The sequence below is a fragment of the Phyllostomus discolor genome, chromosome 2, assembly GCF_004126475.2.
Source record: "Phyllostomus discolor isolate MPI-MPIP mPhyDis1 chromosome 2, mPhyDis1.pri.v3, whole genome shotgun sequence".
NCBI classification, from domain to species: domain Eukaryota; kingdom Metazoa; phylum Chordata; class Mammalia; order Chiroptera; family Phyllostomidae; genus Phyllostomus; species Phyllostomus discolor.
In genome coordinates this window covers 213,868,693-213,892,089 of record NC_040904.2, presented here as the reverse complement: position 1 = coordinate 213,892,089, position 23,397 = coordinate 213,868,693, and the positions used below count along the sequence as shown (strand labels likewise).

The following is a 23,397-nucleotide window of genomic DNA, read 5'->3' as shown; positions in this document are numbered from 1 at the left end:
CCCTCTGTCCTGCAGGACACCCAGAGTCACCGTCCCCATGTCGGTCAGACCCCTTCCAGCCCCACCGGTCCACGGCCGGCCTTCGGGGGCCTGGCTTACGGCGCTCGCCCCGGGGAGGGCACCGCAGGGAGATGCCTTGAGTGCACCGTCTGAGACTGTGCGTGTTGTTTTCTTTTCCCCTAAGATTTTACTTATTTATTTATTTATTAAAGATTTTATTTATTTATTTTTAGAGAGGGAAGGGGGGGAGAGAGAGAGAGAGAAAAATCAATGTGTGGTTGCTGGGGGTTCTAGCCTGCAACCCAGGAATGTACCCTGGCTGGGAATCGAACCTGGGACACTTTGGTTCCCAGCCTGCGCTCAATCCACTGAGCTACGCCAGCCAGGGGCTCTGTGTGTGTCTTTTAATACATCAGACGGGCTGAGGCTTCTGGTGTTTCCTCGGAGCGAGCGCCTCCTCTGCCTCGGTCCCTGCTGTGGCTTCGGCGCCTCGAGCAGACCCCGGCACCACCCACCCCGGCACCACCCGAGGCGCGCCCACCGAACGTCCCCGGGTGAGTCAGTGAAGTTCCGTAGGGGGCGCGCGCAGCCCTGGGAGCCGCCAGGAATGGCTTCCCCGAGAGAGGCCGAGCCGGGAGCTTCAGCTGGGCCCTGGCTGGCGGTTCCCTGCCCAGGGCGGGGTGGAGGGTGCGGGCGAGGCCGCCTCCAGGGCTGCAGTCTGGCGTGAGGAGGGGCCCTGGGGAAGCGGGGGCAGTGGAGACGGTCGGCGGAGGCTGCCCCGAGACCATTCTGCGGAGGGCTCTGTTTCTCCGGGCAGGAGGGGACCCGTCCGTTTTGAAAGGTAGGCTGGAGGAGGAGAGGGGCGAACTGGAAGGCTGTGGGTCAACCCTGAAGCATGCGGCGTGGTGTGGCCGTGGAGGGGGTGGTGGCCGTGGCTCCTTGAAGGTGTCTGACCGGGGAGGGGCCTGAGAAAGGAGGTGCCAGCAGAGCAGCCCCCTCTGGCCACAGGGGTGCCTGTGATGGGACTCGGGAGGAGCCGGTCACCTGTCACGTCAGCCTACGTTAGCCGAGCGCCTCTGGTGTGTGTGTGTGGGGGGGCACACGTGGGGTCCCCGGGAAGTGATCGGCTCGCCCGCCCCTGGGCGCAGCCCTGCCCTGTGGGCCGGCTCACAGGGGTCTGGGTGACGGGGGCCCTGTGTTCTCGGCCTGCAGTGCCCGGGGTGGAGCCTGTTCTGGGAGTGCGGCCTGGGTTGGCCGGAGAGGAGAGACGGGAAACATTCTAGATCTGGCAACCTTTTTAAGGCCTCAGGTGTTCAGACTTGGGCTTATTTCTCTAGCATTGTCAGAAGGTCCATGGGTAGATAAAGTTTCCTATTAGAAGCCTTCAAGCCCTGGCCAGGTGGCTCAGCTGGTTGGAGCGTCGTCCTGCACACCAAAAGTTTGCAGGTTCGATTCCCGAGCGGGTGCTGTGGAAGGCAGCCATTCTGTGTTTCCCTCACATCAGTGCTTCTCTCTCTCTCTCTCCCTCCCCCCACACCCCTTTCTCTCTCTCCCTGAACACGTATCTGCCAGTGAGGGTTTTTAAAAAAGTCTTTAAATGGTATGTTGCAGATACGCACTTTAGAAATGAAAGTCGAGTGTGGGGGAAGGTTTACGCGGCTTGTGGGGCCCAGAATGGCAAGTTTTCCTTCTCGCCGTGGCTGCGAGGAAACCCCACACCCGACGTCTGGATTTTTGCTCCGTTGCAGCGACCGTGACTTTGAGGTCGTCGTCGTAGCTCCTTTTTGGCCAGCTCTCTGTTTTCATGGTCTCGTTTCGACGCCTTTTTATGTAAGCTCGTTCAGGCCTTGGTAAAGGCAGGGTTCGCGTGTGAGCAGTAAGTGGTGACTGCGCAGTCCTGGGCCTGCGGGGGCGAGCACCCCGGACGGAGAGTGACCCCTGGGCTGGGGCGGGGTGGGGCGGGGGGGCGGGGCGAAGGAGCCTCGGTGCCGGTGAGCCGCGCCCCTCCCACACGCCCCTCCCACACGCCCCCCCCCCCATTGAAAGTTTGTGTTGATGAGCTTCCGGATGTACTCTAATTTTTCCTTATCTGGTTTGGCTCATCTCTGCCAGCTGGTAAATAGGAAATGTTCACGGTAGGAAGCCAATACTCTGCGGAGTGTAAACAGATGGAATCGATATAAAGTGACAGGGCGGGCCGCGCCGCGGCGAGCGCGGAGCCGGGCGCCGAGGACGGCAGCCGCCGCCGCTCGTTCCGGTTCATTTCGCCCTGAGTGGCGCTCGCGCTGCACAGCTGTGCCGGGCGCCCCGCCCGCCCGCCCGCCCTGCGCGCTGATGATGACAATCCCAGAGAAAAACTTTAATTAAAGATTTTATACGAAATAGCCAAAAGTAGAATAATAAGGAAAATGAGCATTGATGTGTTCATTGTACGAGAACTCCTTTTTCCTGGTTTCATTTGAAAAATTTGCTCCTTAAACGAACAATGAAAGTGGTTGCGGTGACAGGAAGGTGCGGGGTGACAGCCGTGGATGCGGGAGCCCGCGTTCCGCTGCGGGCCCGCCCGGACCGGAGGGCGCCAGCTCTCTGCTGGGGCGGGAGGGGGAGGGGGAGGGGGGGCCAGGCCGCAGGCAGGCGCGGGGCGCTCCCGGGCCCCTTCCCCCGAGGCCAGGGCAGAGGAGGCAGCTCGGGTGAGGGCGAGCAGGGGACAGCGGAGGGGCTGGTGAGGGTGCGGCTGTCCGCGGGAGGCGAAGTTACTGTGCGAGGCTGGGCTCCGGCGGGAAGAAGCTTGCCCTCCTGCGGGGGTGGGGTGGGGGGGCAGGCCCAGCAGGGGGTGTGCCCCCTGAGGGGAATGTGGGCCTCGGGAGACCCGAGGCCTTTTCCGGCCTTTCCCGGCCTCCTGGGCGGGCCTGTTTATGTGGCTCACGGCTTTCCTTCCCGGAGCGCAAAGTGCTGCAGAAAGAATTTTAAACAAAGAACCGCAGAGTAATAATGACACCCACTGTTAGCAGTTCATCGAACCATCCAGACTCGGTGGGGTACAAACACGGAGCCCTCTGAGCCTTCGCCTCGCACTGCTGGTTCCCAAGCAGGCGCCAGCGCGCCGCCTCCTCCTCCGTCCCTGGAGGACGGCTGCCGGGGGCAGGTCTCGGGCGTTCCGGCCACATTGGCGCAGACGAGCCAGCACAGGCTGGCCTGGCCCGCGCTGCAGTCTCCTGCTCTGGTCCCACCGCTCGGCCTCTTCCCTCCCTCCCTGGCCGGTCTGTGAGGGGCGGGGAAGGGAGCGGGCCCTTCTCCCTGCCCCGTGTCCCCCCGCCCCGTGTCCCCCCACACCGTGTCCCCTTGCACTGTGTCCCCCCTATCCCATGTCCTCCCTGCACAGGCTGCTCTCCAGCAGGGCACACGGGGCGGGGGCAGGGCAGTGCCCTGCGGGCCTCCAAACTTAGGGTTCCTACTGAGGAGGCCCCACCTCCTCCTCAGGCCGCTCGGGTCCCCTGGCCTGATGAGCAGCCCCTGGAAGCAGGGCAGTGCACCTGCTGCCTGTCTCGGTCTCTGTGTAATCCACGGAGCACCACACGCGCCGTCCCCGCCGGCAGTAGGTGTGCCGGCCGCTCTCATCCGCCCAGCCCGCCCTGCCGTGTGTGCTGAGCTCCCAGCCCGTCCCCGGGAAGGTGCGGAGCGGGTCGCTGCGTCCGCTGGGAATGAGATGCCCGTCCGCTCGCTGCATGCGCCCTCCTGCCTGTACCGGGGCCAGCCTGGCCTGCAAGAGCGTCTCCCCCGTGAATGCTGCGGTCGCCCCGTCAGTCCCTCCGTCCATCTGTCCATCTCGTTATCCATCTTCCTTCTGTCTGTCCACCATCATCCACTCGGTAAACGTCCATCGACCCAGGCCCCAGTCATGCCCTGGACCCCGCCCAATGCAGAGCTGTCCTCTCGCTGCCCGTGTCAACTTGGGCCGGGCAGCAGGGCGGTGGATGGGGCGGGGAAGGGGGGTGCTGGTTCACGCCCTTTCTGTTTCCTGGCATGCGTGTGCTTTCCCGGTGGTTTGGACCTCTGTCCTCGGCCTTTGGTCCAGCCAGCGGTTCTGTCACACCGCCGTTCACGGAGACACACGAGTGGACTTCCCCTCTCACACGCTGGTCCAGCGCCCTCCTTCACTCCCGTTTCTCGGAGGAGGAAACAGAGGGTCCGAGGAACGGGAAGAAGCCAGCGGTCACGAAGGGGAGGGGGCGTGCCTCAGTGCAGGCCCAAGGCGCAGGCGGGGGTGGCGGCCCAGGGAGGGCTGGCAGGGAGCTGGCCCGCAGAGGACGCCAGCCTGGCAGAGCTCGGTGGATGGGCACACTCTCCTGTGAGAGAGAGAACAGGGAGCCTGCAGCCAGAGCCGGGGGAGGTGGGGAGGGTGGGCGTGTGGTTGACCAGTCTTCGGGGGAGGTGGTCAGATTGTCTAGGGCTTGGCAGCAGGGCAGGGACCTGCCTTAGTGGGAAGAGACCGAGCTGTGCTCGTGAATGGGACGGTTCTGCCGGCTGGAGCTGGGGCTATGGGGGTGCGTGACTGGGGGAGCCGGCGCTGGGGCGGGGGCGCCTGCAGGAGGCTCAGAGGCAGCTGGCTCTCACTGCAGACTTGCCCCAGTTACGCCGGCATGGCAGAAGTCTGGCCCGCCTAGGAAGGAGCTAGGTGCTGCCCACGCCATCCCAGTCTCTCTCCCCCCTTTCCCCTGCCGCCCTCTCTCCCTTTGCAGGGCAGCGGGAGGTGGGGAGCGGCCGGGGCCGGTCCCCGGGGCCCCTGCCACGTCAGTCCTTCCCACCTTTGCTGTCCCTCCCACCCTGCGCGAGACGAGCCTCGCACCCCTCGGCCCCGACTCGGCTGCTTTTGACAAGCCTCGCCATCTGCGGCTCCGTTCAGACCCTGCCAAGCTCCAGGCTGACGAGCGAGCGATGGGAAACGGGGAGACATACCCCTGGGGGGGGGGGGGGGTTCTGTGCCAGGCTGGTGGCTCCCGGCGTGCCGCGCGGAGGCCCATCTGGGCCGCTTTGGGGCCTTAAAAAAGCACATCCCCTCCTGCCCGGCACATCCCCTTCTGCCCGGCGCCTCACCAGGAGAGGTGGGCCGGACGGGCCGCAGACTGGGTGCAAAGGGGCTTTGTCTGGCCCAGGGAGCAAGCGCCTCGAGGCCACGCCCGTGCTTCAGAGCTTTCGGTGCAGTGAGGGGGGCGCTGCACCCCCGGTGCACTCATGCTGCCCGTCTGCCCCTCCAGTGTCCCCAGTTTCGGATGTTACGGTGGTCGCAGCCAGCACCCTCTGGGGGCTAGAAGTGGGAGATGGGCGTGGAGCTCAGCTCGGGGCTCTGCACAGGGCCGAGGTTCAGTCGACCTGCGTTCAGTTAGCACGTGATTCCACTCAGCCTCGGCCCTGAGGGGGGCTGTCGCAGGCGTGCAACAAGGCTGCCCCCCAGTGCGGCTGCTCCCCAAGCAGGCCAGGGGGGAGCGGGGCACAGGCGTTCGGGGGCGGGGTGGGGGGCAGATGGTAAAAACAAGCATTGTATTGGTGGTGAGAAGGGCTTTGGAGAAGGTGAGCCTGTCGGGAAGGATGTGTCCTATCTTGTGGGTGTGTTCAGGAGATGCTGGTTTTGTTTTGTTTTTAAGATTTTATTTATTTTTGGAGACAGGGAAAGGGAGAGAGGAAGAAAAGGAGAGAAACATCAATGTGTGGTTCCTGCTTGCATGCCCCCCACTGGGGTTGTGGCCCACAACCCAGACATGGGCCCTGACTGGGAATCGAACTGGCGGCCCTTTGGTTCGCAGGTCAGCACTCAATCCACTGAGCCACACCAGCCAGGGCAGGAGACCCCATCTTGATAAGGTGACACTTGGGCGGAGACCCTGACCAGGGCAGAGTGGCTGGCGGCTCCCCGGGCAGAGGATGCAGGCAGCGGACCGGTGCGAGCAGCACGGATGCCCTGAGGCGGGAGGGTCTGGCCGCTGCGGCGTCTACAGGCCTGTGTGGCTGGAGGAGCCACACTGGTGGGGGGAGCCAGTCTGGGGGGCGGTGACAGCAAGACCTGGCCTCACCCTGGCCAGAGGGGTGACACAGGCTGGATTCTGCAACCGTGGTGACAGGAGGGCTGCAAGGCTGTCTGGACAGAGAGGACAAGGTGTGTGGGAAGAGGTGAGTCCGGCAGGTGGCCCCGCCCAGTTTGGGGTGGGGAGGCCGTGGGAAGGGAGGTGGGTGAGCCCGGCCAGGATGTCACTGCGCAGTTGGGCCCAGAGCAGAGACCGGGGCCGGAGAGAGGCCTATGAGAGTCTCCAGCTGCTCCTTAAGGCTGCAGGGCCAGACCACCGGGCGTCGGTGTGGTGACCGGAGGACCGAGCCCTAGGGTGCTCTGAGTGCAGAGACTGGGAGAGGGGCCGAGGCGGGAACACCAGGAGGCAGAAAGGCGAGGGGCATGGGGAGAGGGCCGTGGATGCTGTAGGAGACGGGCTTCCGGGGAGAAGGGGGCGTGAGCTATGTGTGTGCTGCTCTGGGGACAGTGGGGCGGGGGCACAGGGGTCCTGGAGGCTGGCCATGTGGGCGTGGGGTCCAAGGACAGGGAGCAGAGGGGCGTGAAAAGGAGCCAGGGCAGCAGGCGGGGTCCTGGCAGGGAGCAGGTTGTGGGGGTTCGGTGGTCAAGGGAGGGAGCTGGGGAGGTGGGGGGTGCTTAGAGCGTGGGCTTAGACTGGGGGGTGGCAGTCCTGGGGAGTCATGAGGAATGACTGGGGTGGCATTTGAGCAGGTAGCTGTGAGCCCTGGAGGGAGGTGGACCGTGAGCGGAGGGACCGGTCAGCAGAGGTCAGCTGTGCAAAGTAGTGTGGAGACCGGTGGGCACGCCAGGGGCTTGGGTCCCCAGACGGCCGTGAGGGGGTGCCGGAGGGTCTCCAGTGGCCCTGCAGGAGGGGCTGGAGTTAGGAGGTCCCGGGGCCAGCTCAGTGGCTTCCGTGGCGGAACCAGGACGGCCGCCCCGGAGCGAGCTGCCGGCCGTTCCTGGAATCCGGCCGGCCCAAGACCGTGGGTGAAGGGAACTGTCAGGAGATAATGTCGGTAAACGGAACAAATCTGTTCACCTCGGAGTTTTCCCTGAACGCTCTCCTGGGAGCTCGCTCGTTTTCCTCCGAGTCGGGGCCGCCCGCCCTTGGGTCCGGTCCAGTGCGGGCTGGTGGAGGGAGGCCTTCCAGGGCCCAGCCCTGCCGGCCACTCAGCACCCTCCCTCCACCGTCCCAGCCGCCGCGGGTCCTGCTGGGGCCTGGAAGTGACTCCAGGCTGGTTCGGTCGGCCCCCCAGCACCCCCCCCCCCCAAGCTCAGATGCCGCCTCCTGCGGGAAGCCCGCGGATGGCTCTGGCTGGGAGAGCTTGTTCTCCCTGGGAAGGCCTGCGGGCCTCGTTCTGGTCTCTGCGGGCTGGCTCCTGCCCGCGCCGCCCCCCGCCCCCTGCCCCCCGGGCTTTGGGCAGCGTTCCCGTACCTGCGGTGCCGCAGGGTCAGGGAAACTGAGCTCATCTGAGTTCAAGTCCCAGCATCATCCGCGTCCAGCCAGGTCCTTTTGGGTGGCCCGTGGGCCCTCCCTGAACCTCTGTTTTATCCAAGACTGGGGAAGCGGTCCCACTGCCCTCACGTGGGCTGGGGGCGGCAGCCATAGGGCTCCGAGTGGGTGTTTCTCCCCTGGAACACAAGTAGCTGGAGGGCAGGTGTGCGGCTGGGCGCTCGGCTCCGCGGGCCGGGCGGGCGGGGCGGGGCGCTCCTCACGCGGCGCGCCCAGCCAGGCTGCGCCTGCTGACCTCAGGGCAGGTCTCTGCACAAACCTCCTGTAACATCTTTTAAAACTTCAGAGGGGCTGAAAAACACAGTCATGTTTTTCATTCAGCTCCTAGTAAAAATAGTTTGCATATGGCTATGAAAAATAAAACTTGTGCAAGTTTAGGTATGCCAGAAGTGCGGTTTTTAAGTATCGGTTAACAAAAAAAGATTTTTCATATGGCTTAAAAGGGAATGAATTGTGTATGAGACTTACTGCTTTACATCAGGGTTGTTGTTTTTTTTTTAAATTTACTAAGACCATTTACAGAGAAAACTGCCTTGAAAACATTCAATAAATGCAAAGTGTTCTTTTTTCCATAGACATGGCATTTTGCAGTGCCTACAACTGTGAGTCTTGGAAAACATTTTATTTTATAAGAAGCCATTTAGAAGCTCACATTTCTTATTACCATCTCGGTTCTCAACCCTGGGTCTTTTGACTTTTCCTAAATCACTTTTACACGCAGATTTTAAAAAACATTAAAGCTGTCATCAGCGCCCTCAAGCTCATCGACGTCGGCAAGACCGGCCTGGTCCAGCCGCAGGGGCTGCGCAGGGTTCTGGAGACCTTCTGTCTGAGGATGAGCGAGGACGAGTACAGAGCGTGAGTAGGTGAAGGCAGGCTGAGGGGCCGCCCGGTGGAGCTCGAGACCAGTCCCCCGAAACGGGGCCTGTCGGGGGCCTCGGGGCCGCGGCCGTCCCCCCCCCCCTTTTACTCTCTCCTGCCCGGCGCCCCCAGCGTTCTGAGAAGAGGCCCCTCCCGCCTCCCCTCCGTTGTCCCTGCTGCTCGCTCCCCGGGGGTTCTCGGACGTGGGGGCGGGGCCGAGGGTTCTGGGTCCCCGAAGAGCCCGGGGTGCGCGCGCATCTGGCCCGCAGCCTCGGCGTCTTGATTAAAGCCCTCCATCACCAGCCCGCTCCCCTCCGGGCTGGCACCACGCCCTCCGTCCCACGCGGCTCCAGCTCACCGTGGACTTGTTCTCGGAGCGGGCGCGGGGAGGTGGTGGGAGGAAAACGAAAAATGTTCCGCCTGCGTTCGTGAGTGCCTGGGCTCCCCGTTGGCTTTCCGTCCTGATGGAGCAGCCGAGACTCCAGCTCCCGGGAGGCCGGCCCCTGCGGTGGCTGGGGGCCGCTGCCGCGGGGGGGAGCGAACCACCGAGCATCCGGCTGCTCCCCGGTGCTGGGAAGCCCCTCCTCGTGCTCCTGACTTCAGGGCGGTCCGCGCGTGGGCAGCCAGCTCGCACTTTTTTTTTTTTTTTGAGCCCCCAGTAAACTCGAGAGAGAGCATTTGGGAGGAGCCAGGTGTTTGGCCTCAGTGGCTCCTGGAGTGTTGAGTGGAAGCCCCTGGAAGGAGGGCCCGAGGTTAACTTTATTCGTACAGCACTCCGCTGGGAGGCGCTCTCTTCCCTGCCGTGCCCACTTTCGGAACCACCCTCCAGGCCGCTGGCGAGGCACACGCCTCCGCGGTCCACCCGGAGACCGGGTTCCTCCTCCCACCGCGGCCAGAAGTCGCTGCGCCGGTGGCTCGCGGCTGGCGGTGTCCCTCAGCCCGAGGAAGTCGAGCGCACACACGTGACCGCCACGGGCCCTGCAGGGTCTGAAAAGCAAGGAGACGTTTCAAAAGCGGATATTTCCTAGTCTGCTGAATAATTTCTTCTTTCCTCTTTATAACCCACCTCAGAATATAAAAGCCATAATAGATGTTTTAATTTTTACATCTTTCCGGCTGGGAAAGTGTCCAGAATAAGATCCAAACAAAACAAATTAAATAATTTTGTGCACGTAATTATAGAACAGAAGCAGCACTCTTTTAGAGCAGGCAATCAAAAAACAAAACTGTTTTATTTGACAATAAACCTTGCGTTTGGCACCGCAGTCTCCAACCTAGTAAATCTATAAAAAATGTTACTGTCTGTTTCCCCATCTCGCAAGCATTGAATAATAAAGAACTCCGCACGTTTTTATTGGAGATTTTTTTAAGCCTCAAAAACAATACCGCTTTCATGATAAGGCGCGAGCAACTTAATAGAATTGCTTTCCTTAAGGATGGAAACGTAGGAGATCAAAGCAGCCCATTTCTCCAACTGCTTTAATGCCTCTCTGATTGATGCTGGAGAATACACTCGTTCCTCGAGAAGCTGCTTCAGCGTTTACTTCGCCTTTTAGTTTTTTGAGCAGGAAACACAATGCATCTTTGAATCTTTTTTTTTTAATCAGCTTTCTACTTCATTCCTGCCTTCAGGTCTTGGTGCGGCCGGTAGGCGTGGCCTAGGCACTAAAGCCAGGCGTGCCTGGGGTCAGGCCTGTGCCCGGCCTCTCCTCACTCCAGGGCCGTGCGGGGCTGCCACGTCTCTCTGAGACTCAGTTTTCTCTTAAAGAGCCGGGGACCGAGGAGCCCCCCTTGCAGGGCTGGCGTGGAGATTCCACGCAATGGACAAAGCATGCTCGCCACGCGCCAGGCACGGAGCAGGTGCTTCAGGCGCAGTGACGAGACCGCCGTCCACCGACTGCGCGGCTCCAGAATACCGTCCCGTCTGCGTGAACAGGGGTCCAGGCAAGGTTCCCCCAAGTTCCATACTTCCTCAGACCGCCCTGAGACCCACTGGGTTTTCTTTTATTGTTCCCATCTTGCACCACTCTACCCTCATTGCCTGCAGCCCCAAGGACTCGGATCCAGGTGAAATGATTTATAAGCAGCACGAAAACCAAACTCCCTCCCTACCCCCCTCGCTAGAGGCCAGTCTGCTGCGGGAGCCTAGGAGGGAAGCCCAAGGCCCAGCTCCAGCTGGTGAACTGGGAGAGGTTTACGGGTCAGGAGGTGACTTCCCGTGTGTCCCAACTTGCCTAGGGGTCTCTGTGGACCTGTGGGTCCAGGTCCCTGGGAAAGTGGCCTTGGTTGTGGCATCTTAGGGATGGTTGTGTCTCCTGGGCCTTTATTCTTTAAGAAAGCTCTGTGAGACCCTGCAGGCTCGGGCAGCGCTGAGGCATCGTCTCTGAAATTTCGTCTGCACGGGCACTGTTACCACGGGCTTGTGTCTGTCGGTCTGCGCTCGGTGAACCTGCAGCCGGCACTGAGACTGAGTGTGCGCTGGGCGTTAGGAAAGGTCAGGGTGCTCCCAGGGGCAAAAAGGAGTTTGCAGGATTGCCGGGTTTTCACAGAAAACCAGGAAGCTGGTGGCGAGGTTTTCTTCAGCACCCTGACGTTTTCCTGGAGCAGAGAGTAGCCAGCACTTTCGGGTGGTCAGCAAACTCGAAAAGGAGCACAGTAGGGCCACTGTCTGGGCTCTGGAGCTTACAGCCTCCTCGTCACCAGCAGACGCTGTGGATGAAAGAGGGAGCTGTTCCGTGCGTTCCGGCGCCAACATCTGGCAGCTATCATATCTCAAGACAATTTCGCTTTTTAGAACAATAGGCAAGCTTCGTCAAAGTGGGAGAAAAGGTGCTCACTGAAGTGAATGCATGACATTACTCTTTGTTAAATTTGGGAAACAGGAAAATAACCAACACTTTAAGGGGTAATTACTAACTTTTTAGAAAGCAGCACAGAATTAGATAATTATAGAAACCAACACATATGGAGGTAATGTAACCAAACACTTAAGACTGTCATTTTTTAATAAATGTAATAATGCAGAAATTATGTAGAAAGCCATTTATCAAGTGGCAGCTTTGAATAATTGGAAAAAAAATCCCCATTTATCTTAACTTTAAAAAAGGAGTATCTGTATATTTCAGGGAGCAACACTGGTTGTGCTTTAAAATGCCCTCTTTATAGAAATCATAGCATGGGACACGACCCCCCCCCCTCGCCCATTGCACTTGACTTGCTTTGAAACAGACTGTCACCTGGGGCCTCAGTTTCCCCGGGGAGATGATGTGCTTGCTCAAGACCGCGGGCCACGTTCTCCCTTCCACCCAGCTCTAGGTTTCTCTGGTGAGTGACGTTTCACTGGGAGAACCTGTCCATGGCCCAGCTCCGGGCCACCAGTGACCCGGTGACGAGAGGAAGGTGGGGCCTAGCTTGCTCTGAGTGCAGAGGCGCCCCCCCCCCCCGCCTCCCGCCAGAGAAAGGGGAGGTTCCCGAGGTGCCCCGGGCAGGGGCTGCCCTTAGCAGGTCCCGGGCTGTCCTGTCCCGTTCGACTCCGTGCATTCACCCAACCACAGAGTCAAGGGCCCTCCTTAGAAGTGTCCGTTTTTTTTAAGAAAGGGCGCCATTTCCTAGGGTCTCGTTTTCTTTTTTTTTTTTTAAATAACAAATCCTCAAGATTTTATTGTCACATAATAAAACACGAAACTCAGAACTGGACCACGTGGCTCTTTCTCCTCCCATCCCCTCCTCCCAGTGCGGAGGACTAGCGCCTCTCAGCGGCCAGCGCGGTCTTCGCTCTGCAGTCGGGCTCCAGGCGCTCCAGCCTCAGCACAATCCTCTTCGTGGTTTTGGCCTTTTTGCGGAAAATCGGCCTGGTCTGCCCACCGTGCCCGCTCTGCTCCCCGTCCTCACGCCGCGTCCCTTCTCGCACGCACGGCGGGGCTCCGGGGGCTGGCGTGCGCTGCGCCCCTCCCAGGAAGAGGTCCGCGGGTTGCAGCGGTTCGCGGGGCAGAAGCGCCGGAGCTGACGCTTCACTCCGGCTCCATCTGGAAACACGTGACGATGAGCGCCCGCCCCAGTGCAGACACCGGCCCCGTCCCGTCATTTCTGGTCCCTGAAGAGTGTTTCTGTTTCAGGTTCGCGCAGCACTACAGCCTTGATAAAGACGCTGCGGTGGATTACAATGCGTTTTTGAAGAACCTCAGTATAAATAATAACTTAAACCTTAAGTACCACATGGGAAACCAAGGTACGTATTTTTAAAGTTCGGAGCTAAAGATGGCATCATCCTTTGGCACGGTCATTCCCCTCCTGTGGCCCTGTCCCGAGGACGCGGTGTCCCACAGGGAACGTGCGTCATCCCCAAAGAAGTCCCGGTGTCGCGCCTGGTGAGAACTAGGTGACTGTCTCACCGGAGGGCACGTGAGTCACCGCACAAGCACGCCCTGCGGTGCGCAGCCCCAGCCGCGGTTTCCCTGCCCGTCAGGGTAACAGGGAGCACGTGTGCGCGACATCAGCCAATGGTGGGAAGGAAATTCCAAACCACAGGTTATTTTGAAACGGCACGTCTCCAGGTGTTGTCTGGTTCTTCCTCAGCTTCCATCTTTTCCAAGTTTTTGACAATCAGCATGTTACTCCTTTCACGATGGGGAAGAATCACAATAAAAGGGCAAAAAGTTGAGTAGTTTATACGAAACTGATGCAGGCTTAAAAGCTGGAGAAGGGGAAGTTTGCCTTTTCCATCCCAGCCTGGTGGGTCCCCTGAGGACGCGTGTCTGAGGGATGCAGCTGCAGAGTCTCCCTTGAGGCCGGGGGTGTCTTGCCTCCGAGCCCACCGCCCGTGAGTGGCTCATTCCACACCGGTTGTTGCCGAGTGCTCGCAGCTGAGTGCTCGCAGCTGAGTGCTTGCAGCTGAGTGCTTGCAACTGAGTGCAGCACCGCGCCTGCTCCCTGCGCTCCCGGTTCGCAGACCTGCCTCACCAGCCGGCTTGGAACGACCGATTCTCAGATTGCAGCGCGGCTCCTCTCACTGACGGGGGTGCTCCCGGACTCTGCGGTTAAAGCCTCCTGAGTTTGGGGGTGGGTACTGGAGTAGGTGATCTCCCAGGGGCCCTTCTCCTCCATGTTTTGTTAGTTCATGTGCAGGTCTGCGCCGCTAGGCCCTCACTGGGCGCAAAACCTAGGACACCCTGTGTTTAAGAAAGTGTGTGTGTGTGTGTGTGTGTGTGTGTATACAGGGTCCAGCAGAAGTAGCACCTGCTTAGTGTGGTTGGTAGGATAATTTTATGCATGTAATAATTTATAGTTTTAATTTGAACATTTCACCTAAAACATCATATGGTATGCTTGCGTGTGACATTATTGTGCTACGGAATTCCATGTTTATGATTTTGTAATAAAAAAGGTGCTATTTGTGCCGGACCCTGTGTAACATACATATTAAATAGGGCAGGTGAGATCAAATAAGTCCCATAAAAAAGAATAATCAAAAGCAGCTATTTATTGTGCTCTGTGTAGACACTTTATAAACCTTAATTTCAGCATTTATTTCTCTCAGTAGTTTTGTGGAAGCGGGTTTTAGGGTCCCATTGTCGGTGGGACGGCTCGGACTTGGGGCGCTGAGGGAATGTCCCGATGCCATGTAGCCAGTGTGAGGGGGAGTTGAGACTGGACGGCTCAGCTCCCAGATAAATGGTTACAATGCCTCCGAGGGAAGAACAGGCATCGGGGTGCTTGGGGGGTGGGGGGCTGAGCCTGGAGGCACTTTTGCAGGACCAGGGCCCACAGGATGTGTGCGGCAGGCGCCGAGAGGTCGGGCGCCCCAGTCCCAGGCCCTGGGGGGGGGGGGGGGGCAGGTTTGCCTGCAGCCTGGGCCGTGCGGTTCGCCCAGGTGGCGTGTAAGGCGCGGCCTGGCCTGATGGAGGAGCGTTTTCATCCTGAGTAAAGTGCATGTGCCAAGTCGACAACCATGATAGTTGGCCCCCACTGGACGAGCGCCTGTTCCACCCCGGGCACCAGCCTCTCCTCACGGTCTCCGCAGCCGGGGGAGGCGGGCGCGGGGGCAGAGGAGCAAGGGCACCGTCAGCGTCGGTTCTGGCCTCTTCCCGAGCAAGTCCGTGCAGGGGAGGGACAGGGAGGAAGAAAGACGTCTGGACAAATGGGTTCATGTACAGGGTCCGGCAGAAGAAGGCCTGCTTGAGTGTGGTTGGTAGGGTGATAACGTGGGTGGAAGAATGATGGTTTTAACTTGAGCATGTCGCTGAAACTGTCATGTGGTGTGCTTGAGTGTGATATTGTTACATTACAAAATTACATGCTTAGGATTTTGTAATAAAAAGGGGCATTATTTGTGCCGGACTCTGTATAAGCTATTTTGTGTGTTTATTCTTCCTTGAGTGTAGTAGAAAAACAGAAGTGAAAAATGAGGAAAAGGTTGACTAGGTCTTGGCTGCATGTCAGGTGGGCGGGTCACACTTCCCCCCTTCAGACCCTCGTGGACTTCGACCCACTGCCTTTTCTGCTGCCGGGTCCGGCTGTGCGGACTCCTGGGCCCGCCAGCTTGCCTCCCTGGTCACAGCTGGCTGCCTGAAGGGTCATGTACCCCCCAATTTCAGCAGTGTGCCTGGGGCGTGTCATGGTGTTGATCTTCCTGTATGAATTTCCCAAAACACAGCTTATTTTCAATATACTGCCAAATATCGCCAATTTAATCCTTTTTTTATGTCAAGGGTTTTTTTTGGGGGGTAGTAATATTATGTATTTTCTAGTATCTTCTGTTCCGTTTTTCAGATTTTTAACCTCAGTGATGCACGTTATCCTTGTGTTGGATCGTCTCTGTCCTCCGCGTGGATTCAGGTCTCTCAGGGCGCTTTGCTCTCTCTTCCCTCTGTGCTCTCCAGGGGTGTCTCGGCCCCTCTGCTGCACCTGTAATTTGATTCTCACTGAAGTGTATTCTGTTACTTGCTGGGTCTACTTTATTGCTTCTGTGATGGTGTTTCCTTTGGTCTACTATATTCTTTTTCATCTCATTTTGTTGTTTTATTATCTTCTTCTATTCTTTTACTGAATTCATGTTCTTATTAAGAAGTTCTCTGTGAAGTGATTTTGTACCTCGAGCCGGATTTTTTTCCAAAATGGGATCGTGGCCTTTTTGCGTGGTGCCTCCCTCCCTTCTCTGTCCCCCTGCCTGCCCCTCCGCATTTCCCCTGGAGGGTTTGCAGAATTTCAAGAAGTTGGGATAAGCGAGCACTTGATTGCATTGGACACCTTTAATTAATCACAATGTACTTGTAAAGAGTATGACACAAAGTCACGGGACGTGACAGTGCCTGCCCAGTTCTTTCCTGCTTTTTGTTGTATTTCTGTCGTATATCCCACTGTCACAGACACTATGCACACTGTACATGGCTACAACTTCTATTTTTTATTATATTGTATCAGTTATGCTGTTCCACTTGTCCTGATTTTTCTCCCTGCGCCCTCTTCCATCCGGCAACCCCCCTCTCTCAGGCAGTCCCCCCCCACTGTTCACGTCCATGGAGCGTGTGTATGAGTTCTTTGGCCGCTCCATGTCCTGTGCTGTACTTTACACCCCCAGGGCTGCTCTGTGACTCCCTGTTTGTACTTCTTACTGCCCTCACCTCTGCCCCCGCTTTCCCCCAGGCCCCCTCCCATCTGGCGACCATCAGAACACTCTCCGTGTCCATGGTTCTGTCTGTTCGTCTTGTCTGCTTAGTTTGCTTTTCAGACTCAATTGTGGATAGATATGTATTTTTTTGCCATTTTATTGTTCATAGTTTTGATCATCTTCTTTTTCTTAAATAAGTCCCTTCAACATATCATATAATAATGATTTGGTGATGACGAACTCCTTTAGTTTTTTCTTGTCTGGAAAGCTCTTTATTTGCCCTTCGATTCTGAATGAAGGCTTTGCTGGGTAGAGTCATCTTGGTTGTAGGTCCCCACTTTTCATGACTTTGAATATTTCTTGCCAGTCCTTTCTTACCTGTAGAGTTTCTTTTGAGAACCCAGCTGACAGTCTTATAGGGGCTCCCCTGTAGGTAACTAACTGCTTTTCTCTTGCTGCTTTTAAGATTCTCTCTTTATTTTTAACCTCCGGTATTTTGATTATGGTGTATCTTGGGGTGGGCCTCTTTGCATCCATCTTGTTTGGGACTCTCTGTGTTTCCTGGACTTGCATGTCTATTACCTTCACCAAATTAAGGAGGTTTTCTTTTTTTTTTTAATTAATTTATTTATTTTTAGAGAGGGAAGGGAGGGAGATAGAGAGAGAGAGAAACATCAATGTGTGGTTGCTGGGGGTCATGGCCTGCAACCCAGGCATGTACCCTGACTGGGAATCAAACCTGCAACACTTTGGTTCGAAGCCCACACTCAATCCACTGAGCTACGCCAGCCAGGGCCCTAGGTTTTCTTTAATTATGTTTTCAAATAGATTTCCATTTTCTTGCTCTTTCTCTTCTCCTTCTGGCACCCCTAGGACAATTGGGCCTCTTGACATCGTCCCAGAAGCTGCTTATACCGTCCTCATTTTTTTCAAATTCTTTTCTTCTTGTTCTGATTGGTTGTTTTTTGCTTCCTTGGGTTCCATATCATTGATTTGAATATCAGCGTCATCCACTGTGCTGTTGTTTCCCTGTAAATTGTTCTTTGTTTCAGTCAGTGCATCCTATGTTTGTGAGTGGATCTTTTTTATGCTACTAACGTCCTCACTGAGTTCCTTGAACATCCTCATAACCAGTGTTTTGAACTCTGAATCTGACAGATTGCTTATCTCCATTTCATGTAGCTCTTTTTCTGGAGTTTTGATTTGTTCTTTCACTTGGGCTGTGTTTCTTTGTCTCCTTGTTTTGGCAGCCTCCCTGTGTTTGTTTCTATGTGTCAGGTAGAGCTGCTTTGACTCTGTATCTTGGTAGTGTGGCCTAATGTTGCAGGTGTCCTGTAGGGTCCAGCGGCACAGCCTCCCATATCACCCAAGCAGGGTATACTCAAGGTGCACCCTTCGTGTGGACTGAGTTCACCCTCCTCTGGTGGTTGAGCCTTGGTTGCTGTTGGCAGACCGTTGGGAGGGATGTACCCAGGCACAGCCGCACCCAGACACCCAGGCACAGCTGCAAGGACCAGCTGTAACCCCTCACCATCAGCCTCTGTGCTTCATGGAGGATCAGCTGTGCAGGGGCAGGTGGTGGTGCTCTGACTTGGTCTGCAGCTGTCCACTGAGTGTGCAGGCTCTGGGGTTTCCTCGGCTCCCCCAGGTCTTTTACCTTCTTTCAGTAGGCCAAGGTCAGCCCCCACTTTAGGCACTCTGCCTAAGCTCGAAAGTGATCTGAGGCGGCTGCTACTTGTGCTGGGCTTGGAGATTCCCAGTCAAAGCCAAGCTGTGACTCTAAGCTGGCTGCTGCTACTGCCAGGCCTGGGGCTCGTTGAAGCCAACTGTTGCTTGTTTGATAGGATTTAGGAAGCTGTGAAGCAGGAACCAAGACCAGCCGTTCACATGGCAAAGCAGCTTGGGCGGACTCATAAGTTGGGCGGGGCAGAGTCTCTGGGGATTTCCAAGGTGGGTCACACTGTGTTAGCCAGTTTGATGGAATCTCAGATATGGCACCAGCTTGCTGGCTCTGTGGGGGGAGGGCTTAGGAAAGGGACCATGGCCTCTGCTCGCCTTCACGCCAGACACTTCAGTTGCTCCCTGGGTGCCACTGGCCTTTCATGCTGCTCCCCCGGTGCCGCAGCCCAGAGGGAGTGAGTCTGAGTAGGTGGGTCCATGCCTGGGTTCTTGAAGAGGAACTGCTTGGGGATCCAGAGTTTCTTCCACTGACTCATTCCCTGCTGGTTTTTGCATCCAGAAATTTTAGGGATTTATCTTCCTGGCACTGGAACCCTGGGCTGCAGGGCCTGGGTGGGCCTGGGTGCGGCTTGGACCCCTCGCTCCCAAGATACCCCTCCCAAATTTTTATCCACGACACGTGGACGAGGGACCAGCCCGTTCCGTGTCTGGGCCCCTCCTACCCGTCGGGATGGATGTGGTCTCTCTAATTCCACGGTGGTCAGACTTCCGCCCAACCTGGCTTCTGACGGTTCCGAGTGAAGGTGGTTCTGTGTTGTAGTTGTAATTTGGATGTGGTTGTGCGAGGAGGCACATGTCTCTCTACCCGATTCCAAATTGTAACCGACCGAACTGGGCCTCACCCACGTGGCGCCTTGATGTGCGACCAGCACTTAGTGCTGAGGGACACGGGTTTTGTTTGCAGGATTCCAGCTTGGGCGAGGGGGCCCGGAGCGCTCCTGCTCAGAGCCCTGCTCTCCCGCGAGAGCCAGCCCTTCCCCTCCTCCCCACCAGGCTGTAAGCCACAGCCATGCCCAGAAGTTCCCCGTGTCCTCGTCTGTCCCTAAGCCAGCTCCGAGAATAGGTCTCCGTGCCCTCCGGAGCGTGCACTTGCGGGGCTCGGGGTCACCGTGCTCTCGCAGCAGCGCGCTCCCCCAGCATGCGGGGTGCGCTGCCCTCAGCCTCGTGCAGTGGTCCGGGAACTGGTGCCCTGTCCCGCTGGGTCTCGGTGGGGTCCAGAGGGGTACACGCCCCGGGGAGCGGCTTCTCCGCATGTCCTTCAGAGAAGCGGGCCTCCGCGCTCAGCCTTCCCGGCCACCGCAGTGCAGCTCGGCTCCGAAGGTCTCCCACGAGCCCGTGCCTGGTTGGCAGGTCCCCGCACACCTCCGTGAGCTCCTCCTCACACCCTGCCCTCCAGCCCTCGGGGCTGCTGCCCTGCTACGGGCGGCACAGTGTCTTCCTCCTTCCTGTCCCAGGCCACATGGCGGAGTCCCCTTCCCTTTCAGCCCACCGTGGTTTTAAATGCATGGCCTGGACCTTCCTATGTGACCTCCTAGCTAGTCCCTCCTAGGATGTGCTGCTTTTGCCAGTTCCCCCACATCTTTTACCTTCTTTCACCTGCCATGTTTAGTCAGGGCAAGAGTTACCCATGATGCACAGGACATCCGGGATGGGCATCCACCTCCCCTGGCTGTGTCTCGAGTCACTATTCCCTCTGAAAGTCACATACACCTTTTGCCTGGGGCGGCAGCAAAGCTATCAGCCTGCCATTGTTAATGCATAGTGTCTTAACCACCACATCTTCCACTTTCCCCTTCCCCCAGTCCAGGTGTGGGGGGGTTTCAGGGGGCCTCTGCTCTGCACCCCATTACAAAATGAGCGAGACTCCTTCAGAGGAAATTTAGGGACTACAGGGAGGTGGCAGGAATGGCGAAGCTTCACCAAAACCTGGTGTAACGGATGGGGTGTGGTCGGGTCTGCAGCCTGCGGACCCGGGCTGCTGCAGCCACTCGGTGCCTGGAGGCGGCTCCCGAGGGCAGGTCTCTCTGGCCTTGACAGCCCCTCACCCCCTGGGGCCTGGCTCCATGGTTCCGGAGCCCCGTGGGTTTCCTTGGACGTGCTGCGTGCGCCCCCGAGAGCCTCCATCCATGCACCAGCGCCGCCAGAGCGGAGGGGGCGTAGGACGCACTGTCAGCAAGTGCGTGGCCAGGGCAGAGCGTGGTTGGGGCGTGGCTTCCTCATCTCTCAGGGAGGCTGAGAGCCCGCGTCCCAGTGCTCCGCCCGCCCCGGCCCCAGCATCCTGGGTCCAGTTCTGAAGGACAGACTGGCTTTGTGTTTCATTGTGTTGCCAGAGTCCGCTGCGGAGGCCTTGCCTCTCCCCACCCCACCCCCACCCCCACCCCCACCTGCCTGCGTCCCTTCCTTCCTTCCTTCCTTCCTTCCTTCCTTCCTTTTTCCCTTCCTTCCTTCTTTTGGTAGGAAGTGGAATTCCAGATGACTGGCAGTTTGCTAACTACAGCTGAGTAGTTACAAGTGTGCTTAATTTGAGTGAGGCTTATTTGCAGACATGTTAGGAAATAAATCTGGGAAACCATTTGTGATTCTTTGCCATCAGCTTTGAGGAAGGAATGCCTATATTTTAGATTTATTTCATTATCTTTTATCATAAAAATAATACACGCTTGTTGCAGAAAAAACCCCACCAAAAAACAGAAAACACATGGACACAAAACAATGGTGTATTCGCCTCCGAGATTTCGTTTCTGATGCGTGGGCGGATGGGCGGGCCGGTGGACGGATGGATGGATGGCTGGGTGGATGGATGCATCGGCAGATACACAAAATAAGTGTTAAAATGAGAATTAAATTATGCTAGTCGTTTTTTCCTTTCGATCATGAAACACTCTATGTCAAAGAAAAACGCCCACATCCATTAATTAAGACAGACACCTTTGTTTTAAACGTCTGGGTAGTATTTCCTTTTTTTTTTTTTTAAGATTTTATTTATTTATTTATTTATAAAGATTTTATTTATTTATTTTTAGAGAGGGACGAGAGGGAGAAAGAGAGAGAGAGAAACATCAATGTGTGGTTGCTGGGGGTCATGGCCTGCAACCCAGGCATGTGCCCTGACTGGGAATCGAACCTGCAACACTTTGGTTCACAGCCTGTGCTCAATCCACTGACCTATGCTAGCTAGGGCTAATATATGGGTAGTATTTCATAGACCGGACGAGCCGTGGTTTATGAAGCCAGCCCTCTCTCTCTCCCCCCCTCCCCGTGAGCACTGGAATTGTGTCAGCTTCTTCCCCCGTCAACGGTGCGGAGAGCACCCCTCCCGCCCGAGTCTGCCGGCGAGCCTCTCCGCCCTGCGCCGTCAGGCCCCGGAAGGGACTCAGGAGCGGTCACGTCCTGGGTCTTCTCCGAGCAGGCTCCAGCGCCTGGTCCTTCACCGCTCCCTGCGGTCCCTGCCGACTCGCCAGGCGGGACAAAATGTTCACTCGTTTTAATTAGGCTTTAAGAACTACCAGTGACTTCGAGCCGTTTCTCATACATTTGTTGGGTTTTTGTTTTCAGTCCTTTTTATGTGGATTACCTGTTTATAACCTCGGTCTGTTGCTCTGCCCAGTGTATTTGTCTCCCTGACTTGGAAGAGCTCCTCCTGTATTATGGAAATTTACCTGTATTTCTCGTGGGCATTAACAGTAGTTTTTCCCACCCATCTTTCTTTCATTGTTGTGTGTGTGTGTGTGTGTGTGTGTGCAACCAAACAAAAGTAAATACACTGTCAGACCTAGTCATCATTTCAGTGATCTCTGGCGCTCAAGTGTTAGTGAGAAAGAACGTCTCACTCAGCTGTTGTGTATTATGTAGTACTCATCTTCATTTTCTTCTATTGTAGTTTCATTGTGCTACTTGGTATATGTTTTACTCCAAGTTTTATCCAAGAAGAAGACAGCAAGGAGATTAATTTTATTTTTCTTCTAACGCGTTCATCGAGGTACTGCAGCAGCATTCATTACATAGTTCATCGTGGTCTTGGTTTATTCAGGTCTCAGTTTCGACCAGTCAGGTTACGAGGAAAAGGAAACTTGACATTTAAATGTACCTTTGACTGTATCGATAGACTGAAGCTCTTCTGTTTCAATAGAGATGTCATGGGAGAATCAACAAGTCAAAAATTCCAGAAGGGACTACCTCTTCAGTTCGGATTTGCCTGAAAGTACCTGGGAAGACTACTCCTTAGATGAAATCGGGAGGGCCTTCTGCCAAGAGGTAAGAGCCTTTCCCCAGTCTCCAGGTCACCGAGCACGCGGGCTGAGAGATTGGCAGCTGCGGGCAGGGAGATCGGCAGCTGCCGACTGGACCATTGGACAGGACGTTGTTTCTGAAGTTAGCTTTGGGCCTGCCTCCGCCCCCTGACCCCACCCCCCTGCCCCTGGCTCCACCCCTGCCCCTGGCTCCACCCCCCTGTCCCTGGCTCCTCCCCTGCCCTGGCTCCACCCCCCTCCTGCAGTGACGCCAGGGACGTTGCGTTGGTTAAGGGCGTCCCCTGCGCCGCCCACACACTAACGCTTACAAGAAATATTTAAGCCATATAAAAACATGACACAACTTTACTGAGAGAATAAAGAAAAACGTAAATAAATAAAGAGGCCTTTTCTAGTTCTTGGATTGGAAGATTCATTATTAATGCCTGATCTCCACACCTCTAGATGAGAGAGACGCGTGTGCGTGTGTATATGCATGCACGTACACACACGTACACACACGTATATATATACTTTTTTCTTTCTCAAAGTCGTAATAGAGGACTTGTCCTATTGCATGTAAAACGCTATAAAGGTACCGTAATGAAGACAGCCTGGCACCGGCGGGGTCTCGGTCACGGAACTGATGAGAGCAGCGGTTGGGTAGCAGGCCGATTTCCCGGGCGGGCGTGGCTGGTGGCGGGAGGCCTGGTGGGCTGGGGCGGGGCGCCGCTCCTGGTCGGGGCGGCTCACCGGCTGGCCCCCTGCGGGGGAGCTGCAGCTCCCGCTCCTCACACCAGAGTACGTCCTGTGTGCGGCCGCTGTTCACATTGAGAAATAAATACTGTGGGTGAAAAATTTTTAATCTTGACATTGAGATTTTTAAACGTGAAGTACAGCCCAAAAACCATTTAGAAAAAGACTGATAAATTAGACTACACTAAAATGAAAAAACCCTCTATGGCAAAACTCCGTATAAACAAAGGATAAACGTGGCGAACTGTGTGCCATAGTAATGACAGGTAAATGGTAACTGCTCCTAACATACGTAGAACTCTCACAAATCACTAATCTAAAACTTTCAGTAGAAACCCGTCAGTGAAGAAATGAAGAACAAAGCCCTGGCTGGCGTAGCTCAGTGGATTGAGTGTGGGTTGCAAACCAAAGTGTCGCAGGTTCGATTCCCAGTCAGGGCACATGCCTGGGTTGCAGGCCATGACCCCCAGCAACCGCACACTGATGTTTCTCTGTCTCTTCCTCTTTCTCCCTCCCTTCCCTCTATAAAAATAAATAAATAAAATCTTTAAAAAAACAACAAAAAAATCTAACATTTATTTTTTAAAAAATGAAGAACAGCCGACGTTGGTCAGGCGTGGGAGAAGGAAGCGCT

General features: G+C 56.4%; 1 protein-coding gene across 1 annotated transcript in view; it reads left to right on the top strand.

Annotated features, from left to right (window-relative positions):
• Positions 1 to 23,397, top strand: part of EFCAB6 (EF-hand calcium binding domain 6) — a 152,533-nt gene that overhangs the window by 40,463 nt on the left and 88,673 nt on the right. The window contains 3 exon segments of the mRNA XM_036019725.1: positions 8,293 to 8,429; positions 12,548 to 12,660; positions 21,908 to 22,032. Coding sequence (XP_035875618.1) covers positions 8,293 to 8,429; positions 12,548 to 12,660; positions 21,908 to 22,032 — 375 coding nt within the window.